The sequence below is a fragment of the Nyctereutes procyonoides genome, unplaced genomic scaffold, assembly GCF_905146905.1.
Source record: "Nyctereutes procyonoides isolate TBG_1078 unplaced genomic scaffold, NYPRO_anot_genome, whole genome shotgun sequence".
NCBI classification, from domain to species: Eukaryota; Metazoa; Chordata; class Mammalia; order Carnivora; family Canidae; genus Nyctereutes; species Nyctereutes procyonoides.
The window spans coordinates 3,276,536-3,302,579 of record NW_026575159.1 but is presented as its reverse complement, the minus strand read 5'-3'; the positions used below and the strand labels follow the sequence as shown (position 1 = coordinate 3,302,579).

The 26,044-nt window shown below is 35.8% G+C and overlaps 1 protein-coding gene across 5 annotated transcripts in view; it reads left to right on the top strand.

The window, feature by feature from the left end:
- ANGPT1 (angiopoietin 1) overlaps positions 1 to 26,044 on the top strand; it is a 242,052-nt gene that overhangs the window by 144,782 nt on the left and 71,226 nt on the right. For 3 of the 5 annotated variants that reach the window (XM_055313860.1, XM_055313863.1, XM_055313862.1), the window contains exons 2-4: positions 153 to 308; positions 11,952 to 12,073; positions 25,127 to 25,359. In XM_055313860.1, the coding sequence (XP_055169835.1) occupies positions 153 to 308; positions 11,952 to 12,073; positions 25,127 to 25,359 (511 nt within the window). Of the gene's footprint in view, positions 1 to 152; positions 309 to 11,951; positions 12,074 to 22,451; positions 22,508 to 25,126; positions 25,360 to 26,044 lie in introns of those variants that run through there. The other 2 variants (XM_055313864.1, XM_055313861.1) reach the window with 2 other exon arrangements.

Sequence of the window (26,044 nt, the reverse complement as noted above, 5' to 3'; positions counted from 1 at the left end):
GCTCCCATTTTCCCAACTCCCAGAAATGCAGAGGTTCCCTGCCAGATGGCTAATTTGCCAGCTGTGTCTTGTTTTGTCATTGTAAATATTACATGCTCCAACTGAGAGACTTTGCTTATAATGTAGTATGTGTTGTCCTTTATCTCCTGCAGATTGAGAATTACATTGTGGAAAATATGAAGTCGGAGATGGCCCAGATACAGCAGAATGCAGTTCAGAACCACACGGCCACCATGCTCGAGATAGGAACCAGCCTCCTCTCTCAGACTGCAGAGCAGACCAGAAAGCTGACAGATGTTGAGACCCAGGTACACCCCTGGGCCAGAGTCGACAAACTCTTAACTGAGAAGATTTTTTCCCCTTTAGCTTTCTCCATAAACACAGAGCACATTTCATCACTGAGATTGGGGAAACATATACATTTTTGTTTATTGGTAATAACAACAATGACTGCTTGACGTGCTATGCATGTTTCTTTTATTTAACGAGGATTGGTATATTTAGCTTTGCATGTTTGCACAAACAGGACTGGCAAAGGGCTTAATCAGCATTGAAATTCAAACAAACACCGCAGCTACCAACTGTGATATGATATGTGTCAAACAGAATAGCCATTTGGGTCAAATTGGTGCCTTTGATGTACATTTTTGACCTGTCCTGTTTCATCTCTAGTAAGACACTAGCCACAACGGCACCTGCAGAGGTTTGGTGCATTCAGGAGACAAGCAGGGAAATCCAAATGAACTTATCAACAATGTGTAGATTCTTTTATTCATGATTTTATGAGAAGTCAATTAAAACTCATTTTACAGTCATACTTATCTCAGTACATATTAGTAAAATGTCCTTTAATCATCAGTCATAAACCTAACGTTACAGTTTAGTGGAAATATTTTTGATGATATGAAGATGATCTCTCGGTCCCCTTTTCACTATGGAAATGGTTATTTAATTTACCATTGTGAAACCCAGAGGATAAGTGTATCTCAGTGTAATTGATTTCTGGAAGCAAAGCTGAAATATATTGTTAAAAGACAAACTGAGGCACATCAGAATTTTCAAGACTTTATTTGGGCATCCATCAACTCATAATGAGCAGCACTTAGCTCAAAGTGGTCAGGAGAACTCTACTGTGGGAGCTAAGGGAAAGGCTTGAATAGAGAAGATACAGAAGCAAAGCAAAGAAATGATTTGACTGACTGTAGCCAGTTGCCTTATTTGAGGGATCCTGGTTGGCTGTAATTGATTGTTTTTAACTTTTATTTGCTTGGATTTAAATGTACTGACTTTGCTTTAGGCTTCGGTTTACTTATGTAGGTTACCAAGGCATTAGAGCCACCTCAGTCTAATGGCCTCCTTGTTTAAATTAATTTTAATAATATAATTCAAAAACAAGATGCAACCCTATTTCTATTTTATTTCATTTCTGTTAATGGTGTCATAGATCATATAATGATATTTAAATATAAATAACAATTACAGTTCATATGGATACAGAATTATATATTATACAAGCAACTTTCCCAGGTACAAATGATTTTTATGAAAACCATTTAAAGCTGACAGAGGTCAGAAAAGTTTGAACAGTTTTCTTATATTGGTATAGCTAGTGAACTGAATCTGGCACTCAGGTGGGGGCATTCTCAATTTTTTGCTTTTCTATCCCTTTTGATTAGTAATGCTAATAATTAGACTAATTAAATAATAATTTAAATGTGGATTATACCGGAGAAGTGGATCACATGGACTTTGGAAAATATTTTTCGCTGCACCCTATTATCAGATAACCATAGGCAATGAGAAAGGGAAGAGTACGTATTATAACTAAAAAGTTTGAGACTTTATTTAATCATTTATCATCATACGAAGCAAGCTTGGTGATCTGCAAACATGGACTTCTGGTAGTATAAATGATAGGAGTTTATTTTCTCTTATTTTTATAAGAACAGAATTTCTCACCATCTTCTACAAAGCATTCTACATATTCAAAAACTGAAGCAACACAGTTAGTACTACCATACTTGAGTGAACATTTGAAATTTTTATTCATTTATGTTACAAGATTGAATGACCTACATGACAGGGGTTTATTTTTTCTATCCCCCAAATCATTTTGAGTTGTTTTTGTTCTCTTTCCACCTAGGGATTGGAGTTGTGTATGTTGGAATGGGGGGAATCCCACCATCAGCATATTAATCTCCACAAACTGTTAAGATGCATGCTATGTAAGATTTTAAGAGATAGCTTGAACTTATTCTGGATCCTTAAGGCTAAGAGATAGGTACTTTATGGAAAAGAGTACAGAAAATTCATAGGAAAAAAAAAACCTCTCTGTGGGGAACAGCTAAAACTAAATAGTCATTAGAGGCCAATAAAAATTTATTAGATGCACCAAGAAAAATTTTAAGACAGCTAAAACCTGGAAAATATCTTAAAAATCACAAATCTGTCAGAACTTGCCATGAGGGGGAGGTAGAGAAGGAAGACAATGGCTCAGACCAACTACGTCCTACATTAAGAAGTAAATCCTGAGTGTTCATCTTCATTTTAATGTCTTCCAATTTTCTGTGCTATCTGTATAGCTGTCATGCTCCAAAACATTTTCATGCAAATGTATATACATGTGTTATTTAGTTGACCCTTTGCAACAGAACATGTTCTACTTAGACATGACCATTTAGGGGCACTCAAGTACGGATGCAGGGGCAAATTTACAAAATGAATCCTAAATTATTCCTTAATCTAAATGCACTCTATTCTTTTATATTAAGTATTTTTTTATAAAGAAGGACCAGTAGATCCTTTTGTGCTATGCAGGTATGCTCCTAGGTTTTTGCTCCCATATTAATCCTATTTTGTTTCACATAGGTATGTGTTGCTTTTCATAAACTGATTTCCAGTTCTCGGTTAGTTTGGGAACTTTAAAAAAAATTTTTTTTTAATCTTTATGATAGTCACACACACACACAGAGAGAGGCAGAGACATAGGCAGAGGGAGAAGCAGGCTCCATGCACCGGGAGCCCGACGTGGAATTCAATCCCGGGTTTCCAGGATTGCGCCCTGGGCCAAAGGCAGGCGCCAAACCGCTGTGCCACCCAGGGATCCCAGTTTGAGAACTTATAACAATGGTTTTGTGATATATTTTTGTGTTCTAACTTTTACATGAAGGTTGATGTTATAAAGATAAGTAGCTTAGTGCTTTCTGGTCCTCTCTCTAGACCTTCTAGACTTGAACATTACAAAAGGTAGCCAAAACATGGTTTTACTGTAATGCTTTTAAAAATACTTGTGTGTTCAGTAAGCATCATAATCAGATAAGAAACAGATAATGAGCACATCTAAATAACCCTGCCAGCCACTGTGGTGAGAATCAGGTGTCAGCGCCTGATACCTGTACCTTCCTCCTTAGTTTTGCTTGCAGGGTTTTTCTCACTCTATTATCAGTTAGTGCCAACATCTCCTTTACTTCCAGGTCTTCTTTCTGAATATGCCCTATGAGGGAGTTAGTTTCAGACATCATTGTGTCCCTTCTTGTCACCTAAGTCCATTTCTGGCTTCTACCTCAGGCCAATTTTGATTAGAGATGTCCTAATAAACAAGCTCCATTAAGATTCACCTCTAATAATTGGTGTTCAGCTTTGTTCTAAGCAATTTCATATATATTAGCTATTTAGTAATTTAATAAAAATTGTATGGGGTAGGTACTATTACCATCCCTCATTTAAAGGTGAAATCTAGAGAGGAGAAGCAACTTATCCTGGGTGAAACAGCTAGTAGTAAATGTTAGAGCAAAGATTTGACCACAGGAAGTCTGACATCAGAGTCTACATGTTTTCTTTATTGGCTCTCTCTCTATTCTACCCTTCTCAGGATTCACTTCTCTCTTATAGACACTAAATGGATCCAAGCAGAGGGTAAGATGGGAATCAGATAAAACCAAAGTAATGTGAACCTAGTAGCAGCAACTGAATGTTTTCTGTAAGTGATAAAGACATTGCTGCTGTTACTGTTGCGCTGATGCCACCAACTATTGCCATTTTACCATGTGCCTACAAATCATGTCATGTGATTCTGGAATCTGATGTTGTCCTTGCCACTTGCTGGTGGTATAAGTATGGGGCAGTTCCTTAGACATTTAGGCTAAGTTTCCTCTAATTTATAATTATTTATATAGGAACCATAGGTTTAGGAATGGAAGTTAACCAAATTTTAAAAGGTATATTTTGGGTATCTCCTTGATGAAAGAAAGAGATTTTAATAGATACGGTACAGAATACAATAATAAGTAAAACAGTCCTTATCCTTAGTGAGCTTACTTGAATTAATGTAGCAAAACTTGTCTAACCCATTTCTTTCTTAATTTTCCATCAAAGAAAATTAGCTGTGGAGCCTGTTTGTATAGCCATAAAAATGCACCTTTCCCATCTCCTACTGTGGGGGTTTCATTGACCAGAGGCCCCAGCTGCTGTGTTCTGAAATCCATCTCTGTGCTGGTACAGAAGGTACAATTCCCAGTGGCCACTACTACCCAGTGACACATTGTGGTAGTTGATACTTAGCCTGCTCCTGGGAACTCTTGGACTCCCTTGACACATGGCTTTGGCTAAGGCCTTCCTTTAGCCTTGCTGAACTTTCTCACAACTGCCCTGGAGGCTATGGCTTTCACTCAGTCTCTTCTCCTTCCCTTTCTTCTTTACTGTGATTAGACCTGCATGTTAATCAGAAGGTGCTCCTGGATGACTCCATCTTCTTCCAAATTTTCCCTTACAGGCATTTCCCCTAACAAATTTCTTGCATTTCTTATCTAATCTCACTTTATCATCTGCTTATCAGAGGTCACGAACTATCACACCTGTTGTTTGGACTTCAATTGTACATTTGCAAATTTAAGCCAGCTCAGGAACAGTTTAATCAATGAGCATCAATCTCCAGACAGAAATAGATTTAAAAGGGCAGCTCTCAAAGTTGAGCCACTAGATCTCTTTAACTTGAAAAGAGAATAGCTGAATAAATATTTAACCTTGGCCTAGTTAAAATGGCAGTAAAATAAATTTACTAATGGGTCATCTAAGGAAAATACTGTGGTAATTAACTTTTTCACAAGGTCTGGAAAAAGCGTTTGATGACCCATTTGAAGAGGTCTCAGTGAACTATGACCCACAGGTCAAATTTGAATTGCAATCTCTTTTTGTAAATAAAATCTTTATTGAACACAGCTACACTCATTCATTTATATGTTGTATATTGCTGCTTTCCCAATAAACAGGCAGAGAGTTGAGTACTAGAAACCATAGGGCCCACCAATTTATTTACTATCTGACCCTTTATAGAAAAAGCTAGCCAACCCTTGTATTAGGGTACAACTTCAAGAGAGCAAGGATTTTGTCTGTCTTGTTCACTGCTCTATCCTTAGGACTTAAAATAGCACTTGGTACACCGTAGGCTCTTAATAAATGCATGTCAAAATGGTTATATGAACTAATATTAGTCCCTTAATTTCTGTAGACTTCAACCCAATGCTCCCAAGACCAAAGGTAATAGCCTAAAGGTTGTATATTGATTGCTATATATATACCCATAAATAACTGATGGGTCAGAATTAGACTTTGAACAGAAATGCTCTGTTGCAGTTATTTTGATTGACTAAGAACATCACATGACAGAATTTTCTCTGTACTCTAAGGAGCAAGAGAAATTTGGCCACTTTTCTGCTTTGTAGTGTTAGTTTAATGTTGGAGTGAGGAGAGAAGTCGGGTGCCATTAGCTGCAACAAGCAGAAAATATCGTGGTGATATGTAAGAAACTATTTTGATAGCAGTTGTTATTGATTGAGGGGCGGTCCCTTTCTTAGCCAGAGAGAAGCTGCTTGTGTACAGCTACATGGGCCAATAGGAAAGAAGTCAGACTCCAGAGACAAACTACCTGGGTTCCAATCTGACTACTCTGTGGATTAGCTCTGTAATGTAAGTGGTATCCCTACTAAACTCTATAACTCAATGAGATTTTGATTATGTTGCAAAATTTAATATATAGTTGTATATAATACAAATAAAATATAAAATACTACATGTAATAATGTGGTATTAATTCTAGAACATTATTATAACTAAGATTAACAATAATTCTCTCAGATTACCTAACTTTCACATTCAAATTTGCTCAATTGTTATACCAAAAATTTTATAGGCATTATAGCTTTTAAGATGTAATAGTCCCTTTTAATCTTGAGCAATCTTCCAATATTTTTTTCTTGAGGTTTTTAAGAAACCAGACCAATTGTTCTTGTAAACTGACCCATATTCCCGAACTTTTCTGAGAATTTCTATATGATGCATTTTAATTTACTCATTCATTCCCCATGGTTTTTCTTTAAACTGGAAGTTAAGGCTAAAGGGTCAATTAAATTGAATTGAACATGGTAGTAGGAGTACTTTATAGAATTACTTGTTATTTCCTGTTACATCTCATCAGGAACCACAATTGCCAGCTTATCATACTCTGAGTGATGTTATTTTTTTAAAAAATTTTATTTATTTATTTTTGACAGAGAATGTGTGCGTGAATGGGGGGAAGAGCAGAACGAGAAGGACAAACAGACTCCAAATTGAATGTAGAGCCAAACCGTGAGGGGGACAATCCCACGACCCAGGGATCATGACCTGAACTGAAATCAAGAATCAGACACTTAACTAACTGAGCCACCCAGCTGATGCTTTCAGTGATGCTGTTTTAACTGGGTTAGCATAGAAGCCTCCACATCTCTCCATCTTAGTTGTCCATTCTCCTCTTGGAAATTAACAGGTCACCCAGAAAGTGGTACTTTGTTACACTGCCTATCACTGACCACATAAATCATTTCATTAGTTTTTTATTTTTTTCTTTAAAATTTATTTATTTATTCATGATAGAGAGAGAGAGGCAGAAACACAGGAGGAGGGAGAAGCAGGCTCCATGCCGGGAGCTCGACGCGGGACTCAATCCCGGGGCTCCAGGACCGCTCCCTGGGCCAAAGGCAGGCGCCAAACTGCTGAGCCACCCAGGGATCCCTCATTAGTTTTTTTAAAATGGTGATCTTCTAATTCCTTGAACATGTAGCTGCCTTTATTTTTTTGTAAAAATCTAATTGCCAAGGCATCATACTTTGTGTTATATTTTTTGTTTAAAACATAATTAAAAGGAAGTACAAACCACAAACAAGGCTGATTTCAAAGTTAATATATATGCTGGCGAAAGAAAATTTCTTTCAAGGGAGATTTTCCTTTTAAGGAAGATCATAGCCACTCTTAAAAATATTAAAGAGAAGCTAAATTCTCTAATTTACTTGGTTTGAGAAACTAGCCATTTTTATTTTTAAATTTTAGTTTATTTTTTTTAAGATTTATTTATTTGAGAGAGAGAGAGAGAGAGAGGTCAGGCAGACAGGGAGAGGAGGAGGGAGAGAAAGTCTTAAGCAGACTCTGCCCTGAGCACAGAACCAGATGTGGTACTCGATGTCACAATGCTGAGATCACAACCTAAGTTAAAACCAAGAGTCAGAAGCTGAACCAGCTGTGCCACCCAGATGCCCCAATTTTAGTTTATTTTTTAATGAAGAGCTAACATCTTAGAGTCCATAAGTCGTCAGTTTCAAGCCTTGTCTTTCTTACTCTGTGGTATATTCTGAAAAATTTAAGGTTTAAAATTGTTTCTTAGGAGCTTTTTTCAAATATTCTTTGCTCACCTTGCCTTGCCTTGCCTTGCCTCGCCTCACCTCTCCTCTCTTCTCCTCTTCCTCCCTCCTTCCTTCTCTTTCTTTTTCTTTTTTCTTTCTTTCTTTCTTTCTTTCTTTCTTTCTTTCTTTCTTTCTCTTTCTTTCTTTCTTTCTTTCTATTTCTTTCTTTCTTTCTTTCTCTTTCCTTCTTTCTTCTTTCATTTCTCTCTTTCTTTCTTTCCTTCCTTCCTTCTTTATTGGCAGAGATGTGCTTTGGAATGTGTTTAGGTTAACGAATAAAATGCCTTTTGTCATTTTAATGGAACACTTAGGTTATTGCTGAGCAACAAGTTTCATAGACATGTGGCAAAAAAGTGGTCAATTCATCATAGTTTCCTGTGCAGTTCTCTCAGTTGCTCATTTTTAAACTTCAGGCCTATTTTAATACATCAGTGGAGAGAGAATTGAAATAAAGTAGCTATTTGGTCAAGGTGATGGGTAAAGAAGAGAAGGGATTGTCATTTATGCTCAAAAGTGGCCGAAGATGACCTGACACCTAGACTGGACTAAGTGAGATTTGGGATTTGTCTCTCTCCTCCTACATTCAGATGCTGCTTTAGATTTAGGTTTTAGATTGTTATCATTGAAGTCCCACTTAACATTCATGTGGCTTGCACCTTCTTTCTGACATTGACCCAACTTGAAAAATAACTCATTGTCCAATGTCTAGCCTATCATCCAACAAATAGCTCTGAGTGTGCCAGTGTGCTAGACCCCATGCTGGGCACTGGCAATTTGGAGGGCTCCAGATGGAATAGTCAGTTCTTCCTGTGTGTAACTGACATCCTCATGGGGTAGAGAAGCATCAAAGGAGTGAACAGACAGGATAATTTCCAATAGTGATGATTTTTTAAAGACAATAAAACAGGATGACTTGATGGAGGATGATGGGGAGTTATATTACAGACAATGGCCAGGAAGGGTCTCTCTAAGCAAGAATTGAATAAGAAATCAGCCATGCATCTGGGAAGGGATGGGCAACTGCCAATGCAAAGGCCATGAGGAAGAAATGAATCTGACATGTTGCGGTGGAAAAACATGGCCAATGTGATTTAAACAAGGAGGGGAGTGGCAGGATGAGATCTGAGAAGTACGCAGGGTTCTAATCATGTAGGACCTTGTGGGCCTTGCTAAGAACTTCGGAATTTATTCTGATTGCAAAGAGAAGCCATTTGCATATTTAATATTGGCGACGACATAATGTAATTTATGTTTTTATTAAAGATTTATTTATTTGAGAGAAAGAGAGAGCATGAGTAGGGAGAGGGGCAGAAGGAAAGAATCTCAAGCAGATCTCCACTGAGCAGGGAGCCAGAGGCAGGGATCTATCTCAGGACTCTGAGATCATGACCTGAGCCGAAATCAAGAGTTTATGTTTGATTTATGTTTTTATTTATTTTTAAAAAGATTTTATTTATTCATGAGAGAGAGAGAGAGACAGAGAGAGAGAGAGAGAGAGAGAGAGTGAGAGAGGCAGAGACACAGTCAGAGGGAGAAGCAGGCTCCATGCAGGGAGCCTGATGTGGGACTTGATCCTGGGTCTCCAGGATCAGGCCCTGGGCTGAAGGTGGCACTAAACTGCTGAGCCACCGGGGCTGCCCAATTTCTGTTTTTAAAAAGGTCACTCTGGTGTAATGTAGCAAACAGACTGGAGGTAGGACAAAGTGAAGAAAAATTAGGAGCTGTTGTGGTCTCTGGATTTAGATACAGACAGCTTCATTTTCAATTTTTGATAATTCCTTCTGTTCTTAGGATTCTCTTATGTTCTTTACAGACATGGAAAAATAGCTTTTATTCTTTGTAAAATAAAAAATTTTGGTCTTTGAGAGTCTCAGAAAGTGTGATGAGAGAGAATGGTGAATAAGGGAAAAATAGACTTTGTTTAACTGCAAATAATATGCCTGATTCAGTGAGACAACATACCTTTCATTCATTCAGTCAATATTGTCTTCTCTGTGCTAAGTACTGTCACTGTTCCAAGTGTCACCAAAAGATCCAGATGTCTCATCCCCTGTTTAATTATTTTATAAATTGTAATTCTAGTTAATAAACAAACAACAAACTTGTAAAACTATGTTCAACAGTTCAAAGTTACCTTTGGTGTCTCCCCAGTCTTTAGGTTGTCTACCATTTTGTCTTCTGTGCTGTTCCCAATTCTGTCTTCAAATCCCAGGTCCTCTTGCTCCTGTTTTTCCTCAAATGAAGTGACTCAGAATAGGAAAATATTTTTTAAAACTCTGAACCTCTCCACAAGTCTAAGTATTGATTAGTAGTAGTAATGTTTGGACTGGCTTTCAGATCTATATTTATGACAATTGTAAAAATGAATCCTAAAACCTTAGAACTTTTTAAAAGCACAAATGTCCCATCTTGCCATTCTCTCCTTCACTCATTTACCCTCCACCTCACCCGCACCCTGCCACCCCCGGGGGTTGGGACTAGGGTGAGGAGAGAGGGATCAAGTCATGCAAAACTTAATATAAATATGCAGAAGCAGATCCTATCTTTATTTTAAAATTATGCTACATTCAACATGGATTATTTTGCATTAATTTTGATATTCAAAATGTTGCATTAAAATACTATCTAGATTATGGAGTTTTTTGACACTTCCTTAAACTACAATTGAGGCAATTGCTTCTCTCATCTCATCCTAGCTCCTGTCCTGGTCCCTTGCAAATACATCCCTTTCCCCCACAACCTCTTATAATCCAAGTCAAGCCCTAGTCATATCGGTATGTTTTGAAAAGGTTATGTGCATCTGATATAATCCCAGGTTTAGACCTACTGCAAAAAGGAGGAAAACTCTAATGATGTCATTTTTAGGGGTAGACCTTTAGATCGATATTGAGTCTCCAGAAGGTTTTCCAGCTCCCTTTCAAAAAGTAGTTTTTTTTTAATTTTTTTTTATTTATTTATGATAGTCACAGAGAGAGAGAGAGGCAGAGACACAGGCAGAGGGAGAAGCAGGCTCCATGCACCGGGAGCCTGACGTGGGATTCGATCCCGGGTCTCCAGGATCGCGCCCTGGGCCAAAGGCAGGCGCCAAACCGCTGCGCCACCCAGGGATCCCCTCAAAAAGTAGTTTTAAGAAAAGTGGTAAAAGTTTTCAAATGACATAGGAAGCTTTTAAAGCTAATTATACTTTTGTCCTTGCCCTTTTTATCTCCCTTAAAGAAAGTGGGGTGGGAAGTGGACAGAACAGTGACAGGGAGGCACAAAAACATTGGCACAGTTTGAAGGCATCTTACAGGATTGCAGTGTGCAGTGTTTGCTTGGAGGATGGTAGGTTTGCATTTGTGGCTCACAGACTCACATTATATTAAAACCTGACTAGCAACATGAGTCTTCGTAATTCAAGATAAGTTGAACATTCTAGAGCACCCAGTATAGTGTGGTTGAAAGGATAAGTACAATTTGTCTTCAGTACTATCTGGATTCCTGGTTACTTCATTTCTTTAGATTAAGACCCAGGATGGTTTAACTAACCATTTTAGTTTTCTGTATAGAGCATTAAAATTAGAGTCACATGGTCTGGATTTGAAACCCAGTTCTTCCTTTGGTTCCTGTGTGGATTTTGGCATCTGTCTGAACCTCCATTTCTTCATTTATAAAGTTATGGTAACAAGTCCTCTGTTAGCATGTGCCCATGTCTGTGAAATGATATGATATTTGGAAGAGTGGCCTGACCTAACAGATATTCAGTAACTCTGTGGTCATGAATTTGTATAAACTATGTCAAGAGTTGTTGCACATTAGTAATTGGTTTTTCTAGGGTGATAAATCGAAGTGGGAAGATTTTACTTTCCTATTAGTTATTAATTATACACAATATCTAAGATCTTGCACTGTCTCATATTATCTCAGAGATAGTATGTGTATTATATCAATATTGGGGATAATAGGCATATAAAGCAACCAGCAAAGTAGAATATCTTAGGGATTTAGGACATGAAAATTTAAATATAAAAATGGATTTAACAACTCAATTTTCTCATTCACTTGCAACCTCAATCTCGAATGTCATGTTTAAGATACATTGTAAAGAATTAATTAGTAGACTGTAGACCATTTAATTAATTATTCTGGAAGAAATACTATTTTAAAAGAAAACACTGCTAAATAAAAAAAAACAAAAATTATTTTCACTCTTTGTGATTGAAGTTTGAAATGTTTTTATCTTTTATCTTTTATCTTGAGGTACTAAATCAAACTTCTCGACTTGAAATACAACTGCTAGAGAATTCATTATCAACATACAAGCTAGAGAAGCAGCTTCTTCAACAGACAAATGAAATCCTAAAGATTCATGAGAAAAACAGGTGAGGATTGTCGTATTCCAAATATTTACATATGTACTTATTTTTATCCTTCACCTCTGTCAACTTAAAAGATTGAGGTGGTTTGCAAAAAAAGGAAATATAAAGACAATTTAATGGAACACAAATAATACTATTGCTTATACTCTTGAAATATTTGCTTTTTATAGCTTTTAGGCATAATTTATCTAATGTTTAGTTGTACAAATCCCATCATAGCCACAAAAATTGATTCTGTGACTAAGTTCAGTGACACAAAATATTGACAATTTTCAGCAGAATGAAATCTATAGCAATAGAGAAGAAAACAGTCTCTGAGCCTCTATAACATGAATTGTCAATCTACCTATCCTTAGGCTTATATAGAGCTATAAGATTGTTAAATTCAGAGATCTTGCACTAGAGAGAAGCAAATATTATTTTTCTCAGAAAATTATTTACCTATATGGATGATTCAGGAGTTGCTCACCATCCTCTTTCCCACATTTAAACACATCCTCTTTCCCACATTTCCCCATCTCTTATCCACTTACTCTGGATATAAGACATTTCTTGGTTTAGTTTTATAGATGTGTTTTGTATACATCACAAGTGGTGAAATGAGACTTAGAGATCTTGAGATGACATATAGTCTATATCATTTCGAAGTCATTGCCATTCATGATGGACAATTCAGTCAAAGCACTGACCTCTGTAGGACAAATGTATTGCTTATTAACTGCCTCCTGGCCATTTGGATGACTTGAAAAAGTCCCAGTTCTTATGTACATATTGATTTAAAGACCATTGTGTTGCTAGAAAGGAGTTAAATACCTTATGTCATTGGAACTAGTTTCCACCATGTTCCAAACTAGGAAGGCCCCTAAGAGGACTGCTAGTTCTCTTATTTTATAGATGAGGGGCAGAGTCAGTAGAAGTGAGTAATTTGTCCAAGGTCATAACAGCTTGCTAATGGTAAACTGGGAATGTAATCCAGGCTTCTTTCTCCCTAGTCCTGCTCTTTGCACTGTAGCACATGGTCTCTCAATACTACTATCTACAACCTAAAAGGATTCCCCAACTTTACACTAAAAGTGGCCCTTAATGACAACAATTATAATGAAGCTTTTACATGAAGAAGATAACCCTGGCTGTTGATTTAGAGTCTGAAAGGGGTCACGTATGCTCTATGACTTGTATTTCTAAATTTTACATTTATTTATCTTTGTACTGTGTCGTGGGGTAAACTGTATAACTATAAATAAACTTGACAGGACTTGACCCTGAACTGGTTGCATAATGAAATGTTTTGGAATTGAAAATCCTCCTGAAAAGTACCATTTATCCTACTGCTGTTTCACAGTAACCAGACATATACATGGAGCAGGTATATTTTACACCAGCCATCTCACCACACTTTAACATTGTTGCGAAAAGTCAACCCCTTTATAGTCATATATTTCAAGATGCTATTGTGAAAGCTTTGTCTGGGAATGAACCATAAAACGTTGTCAACTTTCCCTTATCTTTAGGTTGTTTCTATAATTACATAGAATTTGGAGAAAAGAGAGAACGTACACAAAATAAAATTAAAAATCATAATCCTGTCACATTGAGAAAGCTGCATGTGTTACCATATATTATATATAAATATATTTTTTATAGAAAGCTGTGTCATGCTGTACATACATACTTTTTAGCCTGCCTTCTTTGGAAATATCAATTCTCATGAATAAATATCCCTCTAATATCATTTTTAATAACTGCATGGTATTTCATTTTAAGGTGTAACCTAGGGTGGTTTCAGTCTCTCACCAAGTATGTTACCATAGATGATTTAACTCTTAAAAAGTTGTCAGCATGAATCTACATTCTTCAATTCTTCCCCTGCTGATATGTGTATTATCTCTTGGTCTGCATCTGACACTTGAGCTGTCAGGATACCATTAAAAAAAAAAAAACAAAACTGGGAGGACTGAAAGGTCTCACTCTTAACTACAAAAACAAATGCTGCCCTTAAGTGTCACTTGTATTCAAGCTTGCTCACACTCTCACCCCCAACTCCACCCCGGTACTGTGTGTCTCTCTTTCTCTTTCCCACCTTCCTTCTCATATTCATTCTTTATTTTGTTTTCTTTCTTTCTCTTCTTTCTTTCTTTCTTTCTTTCTTTCTTTCTTTCTTTCTTTCTTTCTTTTTTTCTTTCTTTCTCTCTTTATATATATATTTTTTAAATATATCCCCTCTGCCTTATTTCCAGATCATGGAAATGGGCATTTTGTTTTTCCATCATAATTCTTGATATGACACCTAGTATCATTTCCTACTATGGAGTTTTCACCATGAAATTGTTTGTTTGTTTAAGGGAAACTGCTTCAAAGTTGCTCTCTCTGTTCCATCTGTAAAGCTGAGTCAAGGTTCAAGCCCTCAAAAGAGCTCTCTGCTGCAGGTCAAGAAAAGGAGGCTTCTCCATGTGCCATGAGTACTCAGAGGAATCTCATTCCTAATCCTAGCACATACATGCCTTCTGCTGATGAATTTTTTTCCTTTATTAAATTCTAATTTCTAAGGAAAAATTCAGGTCTTGTATATACAAATCACAACACTTATTGCTAGTGATAATTTTTTCAGAGTTCTAACAATTCCTTTTGCCAGAAATATAGGTATTTCACAAGGAATTCAGAGATTTAGGATTTAACTTGAAATTTATCTCTGTGCTCAAGCTGACAAGAACTTACACACATCTTTTACTCCTACTTTGCATTCCTTTCTTTTTTGATGCTCAAGTGTAGCAGTACTTTACCTGGGGTTGCTGGGGGTATTTTTCTATCAATGTGCTGTATCTCCTGACATTGTTGTATCTCTGTTGTTGTCTGTGCCTTCCTGTGAAGGGTCAAATGTATTTAATGAAGTGTTGGTGGAGCATTTATTTTTAAACCAGGTATATTCTATGAACCACTTAAAGTGTTTTACTTTATAAAAAACCAAAAATATACTTTTGTGATAGATAGCATACTTTCCCTATTCTGTTTATTATTATTGTTTATTTCCATATATGAAATGGAATTCAGGAATTCTGCCAAGCATTTTCTAGAGCCACAAAGAAATACCTCCCCATAGCATTCAAGTGGATAGAAGGTCAAAGTCAAACATGACTTATATATATATATTTATATATTTTTAAAGAAGTTTATTGATTATCCCTACCTATTCCTTAAATGAGTCTTAATTTTCCAAATGTAGCAAGGAGCTCTTTCTACATTTAGGCATCTCTGAAATGTAGGAACAACATGCCTTTAGTTGGCCAGGTCTGGTTTGGATCAGCTAATACACTTTGCAAAGGGGATTATCTAAATTAAGCTTTGCTTCCTCCCCATGGAATGTCAGGAGTTGTGTCTGGATGTGTGACTTACCAGTTTTGAGTATGATGGGGCCTCAGCTGCCAAGTCGGTGAGCTGGCCCTTAGGAGGGTCCACCACTTCTTTGGCAGAACAAGGAGGAATATTTTATGGACAGGATTATACTACACAGTCATGCTGAGAGTTCCTGCTGATTTACATCCTGACAAATTAAATGCATCACTTGTAGGGTTGAAAAAGGATTTTTGGCCTCATTAGATTCACTTCTTTATCCCCTAAATGGCAAAGGCACAAAGCAAGAATAGGATTAGCAACATTTGCTCTACTGTTTGTTTTCCTAACAATCTAGTGGGGGGTGACTCCAAGAAGCTTCAAGTTTGCTTTCTTTAGGAAATGCTTTTTTTTTTCTTTTGTTGGATGCTATCCTAATCTCAAAATGGTTTTGTTTCTTACCTCAAGGAAACAATATTTGGAAGTACAAGATCAGTAATTGGCCCATGTAATTGAAATTATCAACCAAGAACCCAAGAAATAGGAAGCATTAATATTTACCTTACATAGGGGGTTGGATCACAAAGTGGAACATATAATTGTCAACTTTTATTAGATTCTTCAAGTATGTTTCCTGCCAGGTTAGCTCAAGACAATCAAAAAGGGAGAGGAACAGGGAAAGATATAATGCAAATCCCTTGAGCTGAATCTTTTCATCTAAAAGTTTGGTGAACTGATCAAGACACCTGCCCATCTCTGACTTAACCTCAACTTTCTCCAAGACGGCAGCACAGTCAGGTGAAAAAATATTCCAGAAAAAATTTTCTGCCTCACTAGGGTATACAGGAAGGAAATGGGCATCTTACATATACAAAGATAGAGCACTTGGGCTTTCCTGATACTTGTGTTGAATATGTAGAATGAAGATTAGGAAAATTTTCAGTAAGATCATTCAGAGTGAAGTGAAACTACATATGTGCTGGCCACTTTGACATAGTTTCCTAAAAACTATCTGCCACTTGCCTATCGAATATCAGGTGAACATGTATGCCAGATGCTTTGTGTACATTACTGCTAATCCTCCAACTGATTCTGCAAAGTATCTATTATTATTTCTATTTTATGTATAAAGAAAATGGAGTTCACAAAGGTCAAGTTTACTTCTCCATGACCAAACAGCTAGTTTATGGCAAAATTAGGGTTCAAGTCCATAATGATTCTCTGTCTTAATTATTATAAAAATATTTTTCCAGCATGATGTAGCCTCAAGATTAATTGATGTGGCTGTCAAGTTATCCTCTTAACACAAACAAATAAAAGTTTGAAGAAAGGAGTAGGCCAGTTGTTTTTGGACTATTCCTATATGGATCATTATTTATTCCTGCTAATACTGGAGTAGGAAATATAAACTATCTATTTTACCTTGGGAATTCACTGGACTTATTTGACAAGGCTCATCTATCTTCTAGCTGGAGTTTATGGGAAGTTATTAAGTTAATTAATTTTAACTTATTGAAATGTATGTGATTTCGAGATACAAAATTATACCTTACAAATTACTGTAATGGCATTATAAAATATTGATTTTTAATACTTATGATGCCTAAAAAAATGAAAAGTTAAGTCACAGTCTTTAAATTAAAGCTTGTTTCCACTTGATAAGTTCTTTACAAAATACTAAGGGGAAATCCTGCTAACTGCTAGCATTAGATCAGGCTGAATTATGTTAGTTATGTATGGTGAGATCAATAAAAAATATTTAAATTTATATTAGTCCATTCTACATCTGGTAAATGGAATACCTACAGACTGGTTGAATAGAACATTTTTTTAAAATGAATTTAATGGCATATAGCATTTTTAAATTTCAATTTCATTAATCTTACAATTTTAGATTGGTTTGATTTACATTTAGATTTAATTTGATTTAGAATTGTATTCCAATCTATTCCCAAAGGAAAAAAGTCTTAATTTTTTTCCTTTCTCTGATTCCTCCCAACTCAGTGACTTGATGATCTGAATTCATCTCTTAAATAATTTTCTCAATCTATCCTATGCATTTTCTTTCCACTGACCATATCTTAGGTTAAACACCTACCAATTCTTGTCTCAGCCACTGCAGTGACCTTAGCGCTTTAAGCCCCATGTCTCCAAACTGATCATCCAGAGCTCTGCCAAAGTCTTCTTTCTAAAATGCATGTCAGATTATTTTTCACTTTTGTTTAGGTCCCCGACACTAATTCAGCCCAATTTTTCAATCTCTAGACAGCATCTGCCTAATCCTGTATTGTTTCTCTGTAACTAACTGAAGAAAGTTCAAGTTTTTTAGCATTGAATACAGGCAGTGATTGTTATAATCCTAATTTTGTAGCCCTATTTATACAAGTATTCTTATATTTTAGAAAATATGGTCTGATAGCTAAGAACATGAGCTCTGAGCCAGACTGCCTAGGGTTTACTCTTCTTTTTATCCTCCTATAACCACCTCTGCCACATATTATTTGTGTGGCTTAGGATAAGTTACTTAAACACATTGTGCTTTGGTTTCCTAATTTCTAGCACTGGGATGATGATAATAGTAGTGATGATAATAGTAGTTTATGTGAGGATTAGTTAAGTTAATGAATATAAAGCACTGAGAGCAGTGCCCGACATACATAACAAGTATTTAATCATACTAGCTGTTAGTACTACACTGAAGAACTGATGTTATTTCAGAGATATTTGATGTTTGACTTCTTTGAAATTCCCTGTAGTTCTTTATTCAACTGGCAAACTCCTGTTGACCCTTCAAAACTCAGTGCAGATGTTAACCTCTGTAAGAACCCTTCTCTGACTCTGCCCAATAGATTTGGTCATTACAACTTATATGATAACACTGTACATTATCCCCCCCCCCCATTATTTTACTTACCCCATCACATTGCAGTGTGTGTGTGTGTGTGTGTGCTTGTGTGTGTGTGTGTGTGTGTACATCTATGTGTTTATCTGTTTCTCTATTATTGGCTGTGACCTTCTAGAATATAGAGACTGTGTTTTATTTATCTTTATCTTCATGCTCCCAGGCACAATTCTCTACACATTGTATATATAGTATTTTTTTAAAGGATTTTATTTATTTATTCATGAGAGTACACAGAGAGGAGAGAGAGAAGCAGAGACACAGGTAGAGGGAGAAGCAGGCTCCATGCAGGGAGCCTGATGTGGGACTCGATCCCGGGTCTCCAGGATCACGCCCTGGGCTGAAGGCAGCACTAAACCGCTGAGCCACCCGGGCTGCCCCTATATATAGTATTAAGTCCTTTTTGAACATTGAATGAATGGTGAACTGGCAAATGTCCCAGTAGCTCTATCCCAACAAATGTCATTTTTCTCTATACACACACACACACACACACCTAAAAAATATTTTTTATGGAAAACACAAACCACATAGTTTATGTTAAATATTGTAAATATATTAATTGTTCTTAAAATAAATAAAATGGATATGGTATTTACACTGCTCTTCTGCATCCCAAAAGCCCACTGCATGGCTCCCAAGGTTATCAGTTCACATTTTGAGTTTCACTAATTCAGCCCAGTTTTTAGATTTCTAGATAGCATCTTCCTGGACCATTCTAGACTCATGACTATCGAACACATCTCTGATTAGTAAAAAAGTAACACAGACTTGATCTAAACATTAAAATACATAGATGTCCTTCAATTGTACACAATTGATGGACAAAGCTTTCCTAATTCAATACTCTTCCACCATCACCACCCCTGGCAGAGAATCATCATTAACAGATTAAGTTTGGTGTTTATTCTTCCAGACTTTTCCTATGAATATACTAAGACATACATCTGTGTAGAGTGTGAATACCTGTTGTGCATTTACACAAACTTATATCCAATCACATACATGTATAAATACATATTTATATAATGGATGCATGTGTGTATAGATTATAATTATTCTTTATATGTTGGATTTATTTCTAATTCATAAAATTTCTCATGGATATTTTAACATGTAACTATATACACATATCTCTCGTTCCTAGGTATAGATAGACTACAATTTATAATTTATTAGAATTTTCATGTGATTTTTTTCAAGTTTTCATACATATTGACAAATTATTTCCAAATTTTATATTCTCTCCAAGTGTACATGGGCTTTCTGATTTCCCCAAATCTTACTAACCATTTTATTAATCTTGTCTACTTGAAGTTAGGTTGTACATCTTTTCATGTTTATTGACCATTTGTATTTCTTCTGTGACTAGCCTATTCATGTGTGTTTCTCATCTTTCTATTACATTGTTTATCTTTCTTTTATTAACTCATATATGGTCTTCAATGGACCTGAAAACTTTGACACATATGTTGCAGCTATGAGTTTCTGTAGCTTATCATTTATTGTGCAATCTTTTTTATAGAAGTATTACATTTTTATGGTTTGAAGTGTATCTGTTTTTTTCTTGTTTTTGGCTTCCACAACATATTCCATTTATTCTTATTTACCCCAAACTTTTTTTTAGAAAAAGTACTTGCCAATGTTTACTTGTCGTAATCTATGCTTCTGCTCCAAATTTGAATTACAAAAGTATTTACTATAAATTTTATTTTTTTAAAGATTTTTATGTATTTATTCATGAGAGATGCAGAGAGAGAGAGAGAGAGGCAGAGACATAGGCAGAGGGAGAAGCAGGCTCCATGCAGGGGAGCCTGACATGAGACTCCATCCCGGGACTCCAGGATCATGCCCTGGGCCGAAGGCAATGCTAAACCGCTGAGTCACCTGGGCTGCCCAGCTATAAATTTTAAATATGCTGTGTTCAAGTTATAAATTTAAATTATAAATTTAACCTGAAGTTACTCTACCCTTGTTTGAAGGGAAAAAAATCAGTCTTTTAAAACCTGTATTTGCAACACATGTTGACACCTTACATATTAAAAATAATTTAAAAATGGAAACATCTGTAAGCAGTTTCAGACAGATAAAAATGAGAAGGTTTCTATATTTTCAACATCTTCCTCCTTGTTTAAGGGCTATCTTTACACACACATTGCTTAGGAAACTGCCACCGCTGTGAATTCATTGACTGCTACGTTAAGAACTCTGTTGTGGGAAACGATTTGAAAAGGAGAGCTTTTTCTGTGAAAGTTTCAAGATGTGTTCAATGATCTGAAATATTTCCAATAAGATATAGTTGAGGAGGCAGACTGTGGAAATGGAAAGAAGTCAACCAAAAACTTCAAATAAGGTTTTGTATATACTCAATTAGAACCTTTTACTGAAGTTCAAGGCCTAGATTATTTTGTTTATTTTATTCTTCATTAAAGTGCACCTCTGCCTCAAACCAGAAGTTAAGTGCCAAAATTTTATGCATGTCTCTTCTCAAAGTGTTTCCAGAAAGATGAGAAACAGAAGTACTCACAACTTGTGAGAAACTCTGTCTTCAGATTTCTAGCTCCATTTGTATAGATTTTGGTGCAGAGTTTCACAAATTGTTGTCCTATGGAACACTAATCCCAAAAGATGCATCATGATAAAAACTGTTTAGTTAATCTGAGCTTCCCAAAAACTTGAGAGTGAGACTCTTAATAAGTGAACACCTGATAAAAATATACTGAATGTACTCAAGAAAATAGTGTACTGGAGTTTGGAATCAACATCCATGTTTTGGATTATGCATTTAAATCTAAACTAAACTTACTGCTGCTGGACATCATCAGGAAAAATATAACTACTTTGCCTATCTAGTTTTAGGATGCTGAAGCTGTAATGTTGTCCTTCCGATTGACTTTTATTTGTAGAAGTCTATGTATCTAGCTGAAATGGCTTCTCCCAACTGATCTGGGTAGGGAAAATGTAAGAGAATCAATAAAAGACTTCAGGACAAAATGGGATAAAATTAAATTTGATGACAGAGGGGTTAAGGCAGAATGGTGCTTAAGAAAATCTAGTTCAGATAAAAAATAAAACGGACAAAGAAACAGTTTTTATACATGTAAAAGATTAATAGGCTAAAATATTTTGAAAGAGAAGCTTCCAGAATAACCAGATGGAGAGTGACAGTTACTAAGGAGATGTTATAGTGATTCCTTGCTTCCTGACAAGATATCAATGGGTAAAAGAAATAAGAAGATATATTAAATCAAAAAGGAGAGACTCTCATGCTAGTGTTCATAGCACTGGGACATCATGAGCACATTTCTAGTCTGACAAGTTAGAAGACATGGCTTTTTATCTTGGTTCTGACACAATAAGTGCGTGATTTTGGACAAGATATTTATATTCTTATTAACTGGGGCTTGTAATATCTACTCAGTCTGTATCTCTATATTGCTTTAAGAATCAAAGGAGATAAGGGCTTTAAAGGACTACACAATTATAATGGTATATCACAACAATGTGATTAATAGAGATAGAATGTGATTTTTTTCGGGCAAGAAAGCTTTGGATTCAAATCAGTTTGGAGAAATGAGAAGAAAGGGCTGACTTCCCAAGTAGATAATAACCAATGGAGGAGAAGTATCTAAGGAAAGGGAATAGTTTCTTTGAAGCCAAATAGGAAGATAAGATGAAAGAAAGGGATGAGCAGTGTTGAAGAAAAAGGAAGGGCCAAGAAGAAATCAGTCTTGCCTGAAGAAGTCTAAAGAGTTATTAATATAAAGGTATTACCTAATAAATTCAATAGATAATTACTATAGTATAAAAGTTGTTAAAGAAACTCCAAATGAAATGAGTTGAGAAAATGATTGGAAGAAATAATTAACTGGTAAGACCTGCCATTTGGGAAACAATGTGACATATTTCCATTTGGCCAATAGTTGTCATGCATATATTTCATTAAACACTGTGAGATGTCTGTGATGCAGAGCAGGGTTCTTACTTCTGTGAGAAGTCCCTTCTTTACTTTGCATAAATATCTATTTTGAGATGACAGGCTATTTGGATTTCTTTTGATACCTGGTAGTCACAGTGCATTAAAGGTTGTTCAGCGAATTATTAAAATTAATGTTCTTTTCATCATGTTAAGTGAATATTCCTTTTACTCAGGAAATGATGGCCTTTTCTTCCATAAGCCAGTGTGGAGTGGTTTCATTTGGCACCAGGTAATTCTCTGATCAACTTTAAATTATTTGATCAACTTTCCAAAGTATCCTGAAAAACAAAACAAACAAAATTTCCTTATGAACATCTCAGATAGTAGCCATCTTTAAGTATATACTCTCTTGCATGGAGAGTACATCAAAAGACGAAGTGGAAAAACATTGGTGTAAAAATTTTTTAAAAATAGAATTATTTCTGAAACAGAAGTTCCTTATAGCTACTGATGTTTTATTTGAGGTATTCTCTCTAAAAATAAATTGTTAGGGTAGGAACGGTATCATTTTATATTTTGCATAGAGCCGAGTAATAGCACTTTGCAAGTGATAAATACAGGTTAAAACTATAACATGATATTTTCTAATATCTAATAATATTACCTACTGATTAAGAAAACTAAAAGGCCAATGCTCACCTTTTTGTAGGAACAAAATGATAATTCAGATTTTTATCTAGTATTATATGACTATATCATCCAAATTTTGATCTTTACATTCTTATCATTTTAATGGCTAATTCTAAGTCTTCTTGGTAGTATACTATAACGCTTGCAAATTTAAAAGACAATTTTTTGGTAAGTTAACTGACTTTGTATTATGGGCACCTTACATCTGATCATTAGGAGGAAAAACAAAAACTTAAAAAGTGAATTGACAATGAGCTAAGGCATCAGTTTTGGTTAATTCTCAAATATGAAGGCCAAAGATTACGAGATACAGAGAAAACCTCCCCTTTGACTCCATAGCAAGTGTACTAATCACTTACCCAGTGGTTGGATAAACTTTTTAACCAACAGAGAAGGGTTTTTCATTTGTTTGTCTTCTTTTGTATATTTTTAACCTTTAATTTCAGCAGCAAATTATTGACACAGAAGAAAATACTGAAAGACAGTGAATCATACCTACTCTTTATGGATAATGTCTTTTATTTTACCCTGACTTCCTTGCCTAATTTTTCATTTCCAAAAGACGTCTTCAACAATATACCTTTTCATCAAATGATACCAATATCATTTTCCCCCAATCTCTATACCCAGGTTCTATCCAAATTGAGTTTATTTAACAATCAGGGCAGGGCTCCTTTCATTACTGGTGTCCCATAGAATGAGAGCATCCCAAAATAGTGGTGTAGCTTCTCTCATCTTGCACAAGTCATAAAGCTGCCCCTGACAGGTCTCTATGGAAATTTTCATATGCGAATCTGAACATGCTGCTTCAAGGTATTGTAAATTAGTATATTAACATGAATAGAAGCATCCCAACATTTTTCAGGCTTGGTTCAACAGGCAACTTTCCTGCCATATTCTGAGCTACATTTTCTTGAGGATGGGTTTGCTGGCAAAGACCTGGAACGCTCACGAATGGTTCTCCCTATATTTCTTAATCTGTATAAAGGACAATCAGATATTCCAGCTCGTCCCCCAGAATGTCAAGTAGGAAAATTTGGCTCTTTTAACATGGCCTATTTTATGATTTAAGTATTAAATTCAAAACATTCCCTGGAGTCCCCTTTTTGCAAACTTATAGGAATGATTCAGTGCTATATTTCTCCAACGTAAATTAAGTGCCCAGTCTGGTATGTTACAATTGAATAACACCTTGTAAACTAAAGACTGGTTCAACCTCCTGAAAATGGACCTGAGGCAACTGAATCAGGCTTTCCTCTGAGGAATCCTAGTATATTATACACTCTATAAAATGTAAATACTTTTTATTTACAGTCAGTTGCTAGGATCCAAGAGTGCTTCTGCATTCCCTATCATTTTTAATGTGCAATTTGCAACGGGAGTATCTTTGGCAGAGTTCTGAGAGAAGGAAGGTTCTCAGCTGAAGATTACATCACCCTGAGCAAAGTCCCATCTTTTTGTAAGACCAAGCCACCAGTCTGTGGTCTTCCTGTTCAGAGCCCTCTGTGCAGTGATTTGGGAACTTGTGGTGCTTTCAGGCCTCATTCTGAAACTTAGGTTGAGAGACGAAATAAGCTGTGGTTATGATACAGGACCAGACATCAGAAATCTTGAGACATCTAATTCACTGTGATTTTCATAGCCTGCTTTCTGGTCCTGTAATTTCTGCATCCATATGCTATTACCTGACCCCATAGAATTATTGTGAAATTTAATCACTGTTAATGTTTTAAGAATCCCAAATGGGTGCAATGTAAATAAAAAAAAATAGTTTCTGTATTTTGTTGTATTTTCTTGGACTATTCTATCAGTTTCTTATTGGACCTATTTCCTTAATGAAAGTTGTTATACTGTAACTTTTACAAACTATGATTATTTGGGTCCAAGTCAACTATCTTGTATATGAGATGTTCCCCAGGAAATAATTATATTTAGGAAGTAAATATTACTCTGACAACAGCTGGTCTAATAATTTGTCATTTGATATGTTATATATGTAATTCCTATTTTAATATATGTATTAAATATTTATATATAAATAACACATTATATATGTTAGAATATATCATATGTATATATTCCAAGACTGTCATTTATAAAATATTTCCATTGTGACATACCTAACTGAAATTTCTAACTTTAAATAAACTCAGGATCTAGTTGAGTCATATTTTTTGTGTAGCATTTTTAAAATAGTCACATCTTTATTTCCTTGTAGTTTATTAGAACATAAAATCTTAGAAATGGAGGGAAAGCACAAGGAAGAGTTGGACACCTTAAAAGAAGAGAGAGAAAATCTTCAAGTCTTGGTTACTCGCCAAACATACATAATCCAGGAACTGGAGAAACAATTGAACAGAGCCACCAACAACAATAGTGTCCTTCAGAAGCAGCAACTGGAGCTGATGGACACAGTGCATAACCTCGTCAACCTTTGCACTAAAGAAGGTGGTAAGAATTTCTTCAATTTGGCATAGTAGATATTTTATTTAACATGGAGCAAGTAAATATTCAATACAACTTTCTGTATTGTATTGATTGCTGTATAAAAACAGCAAAATAACTTTATTCTTAGAAGCATTGCATGAAGTTCGTACTCACAATTTTCTCATGTTTTTAATGTCAGAGAATGTATTCATAGGCTTGAATTTGTGAATTCACAGTATCTTTCTAAAAGAAGTTTCTAGTTTCCTCTTTCTTGCTTGTTCTTTTTAGCATTAGATAAAATCTATAATGCTGTCATGGATAAATATTTGATGTTATGCTGTTAGACACTTAAATGTAGAGGACAGAAATTAGCCAGTGTTAAAGATTAATTCAGAGTCTTGGGGAGAGTTTCAGGAAGATTTCCATATTAAAACTAATATTAATCGTTTCTTTTGTAGAGGAGGAGAAGGAAGAGTTCCCTACAAATAAAAGGAGATATAGCGGTTCCCAATTACTATTTTGCAGGAGAAAGAATCTTGGTTATTCAAAGTCTTTATGGGGATCCCTGGGTGGCTCAGTGGTTTGGCACCTGCCTTTGGCCCAGGGCACGATCCTGGAGTCCCGGAATCTAGTCCCGCATTGGGCTCCTGGCATGGAGCCTGCTTCTCTCTCCTCCTGTGTCTCTGCCACTCTCTCTATGTCTATCATA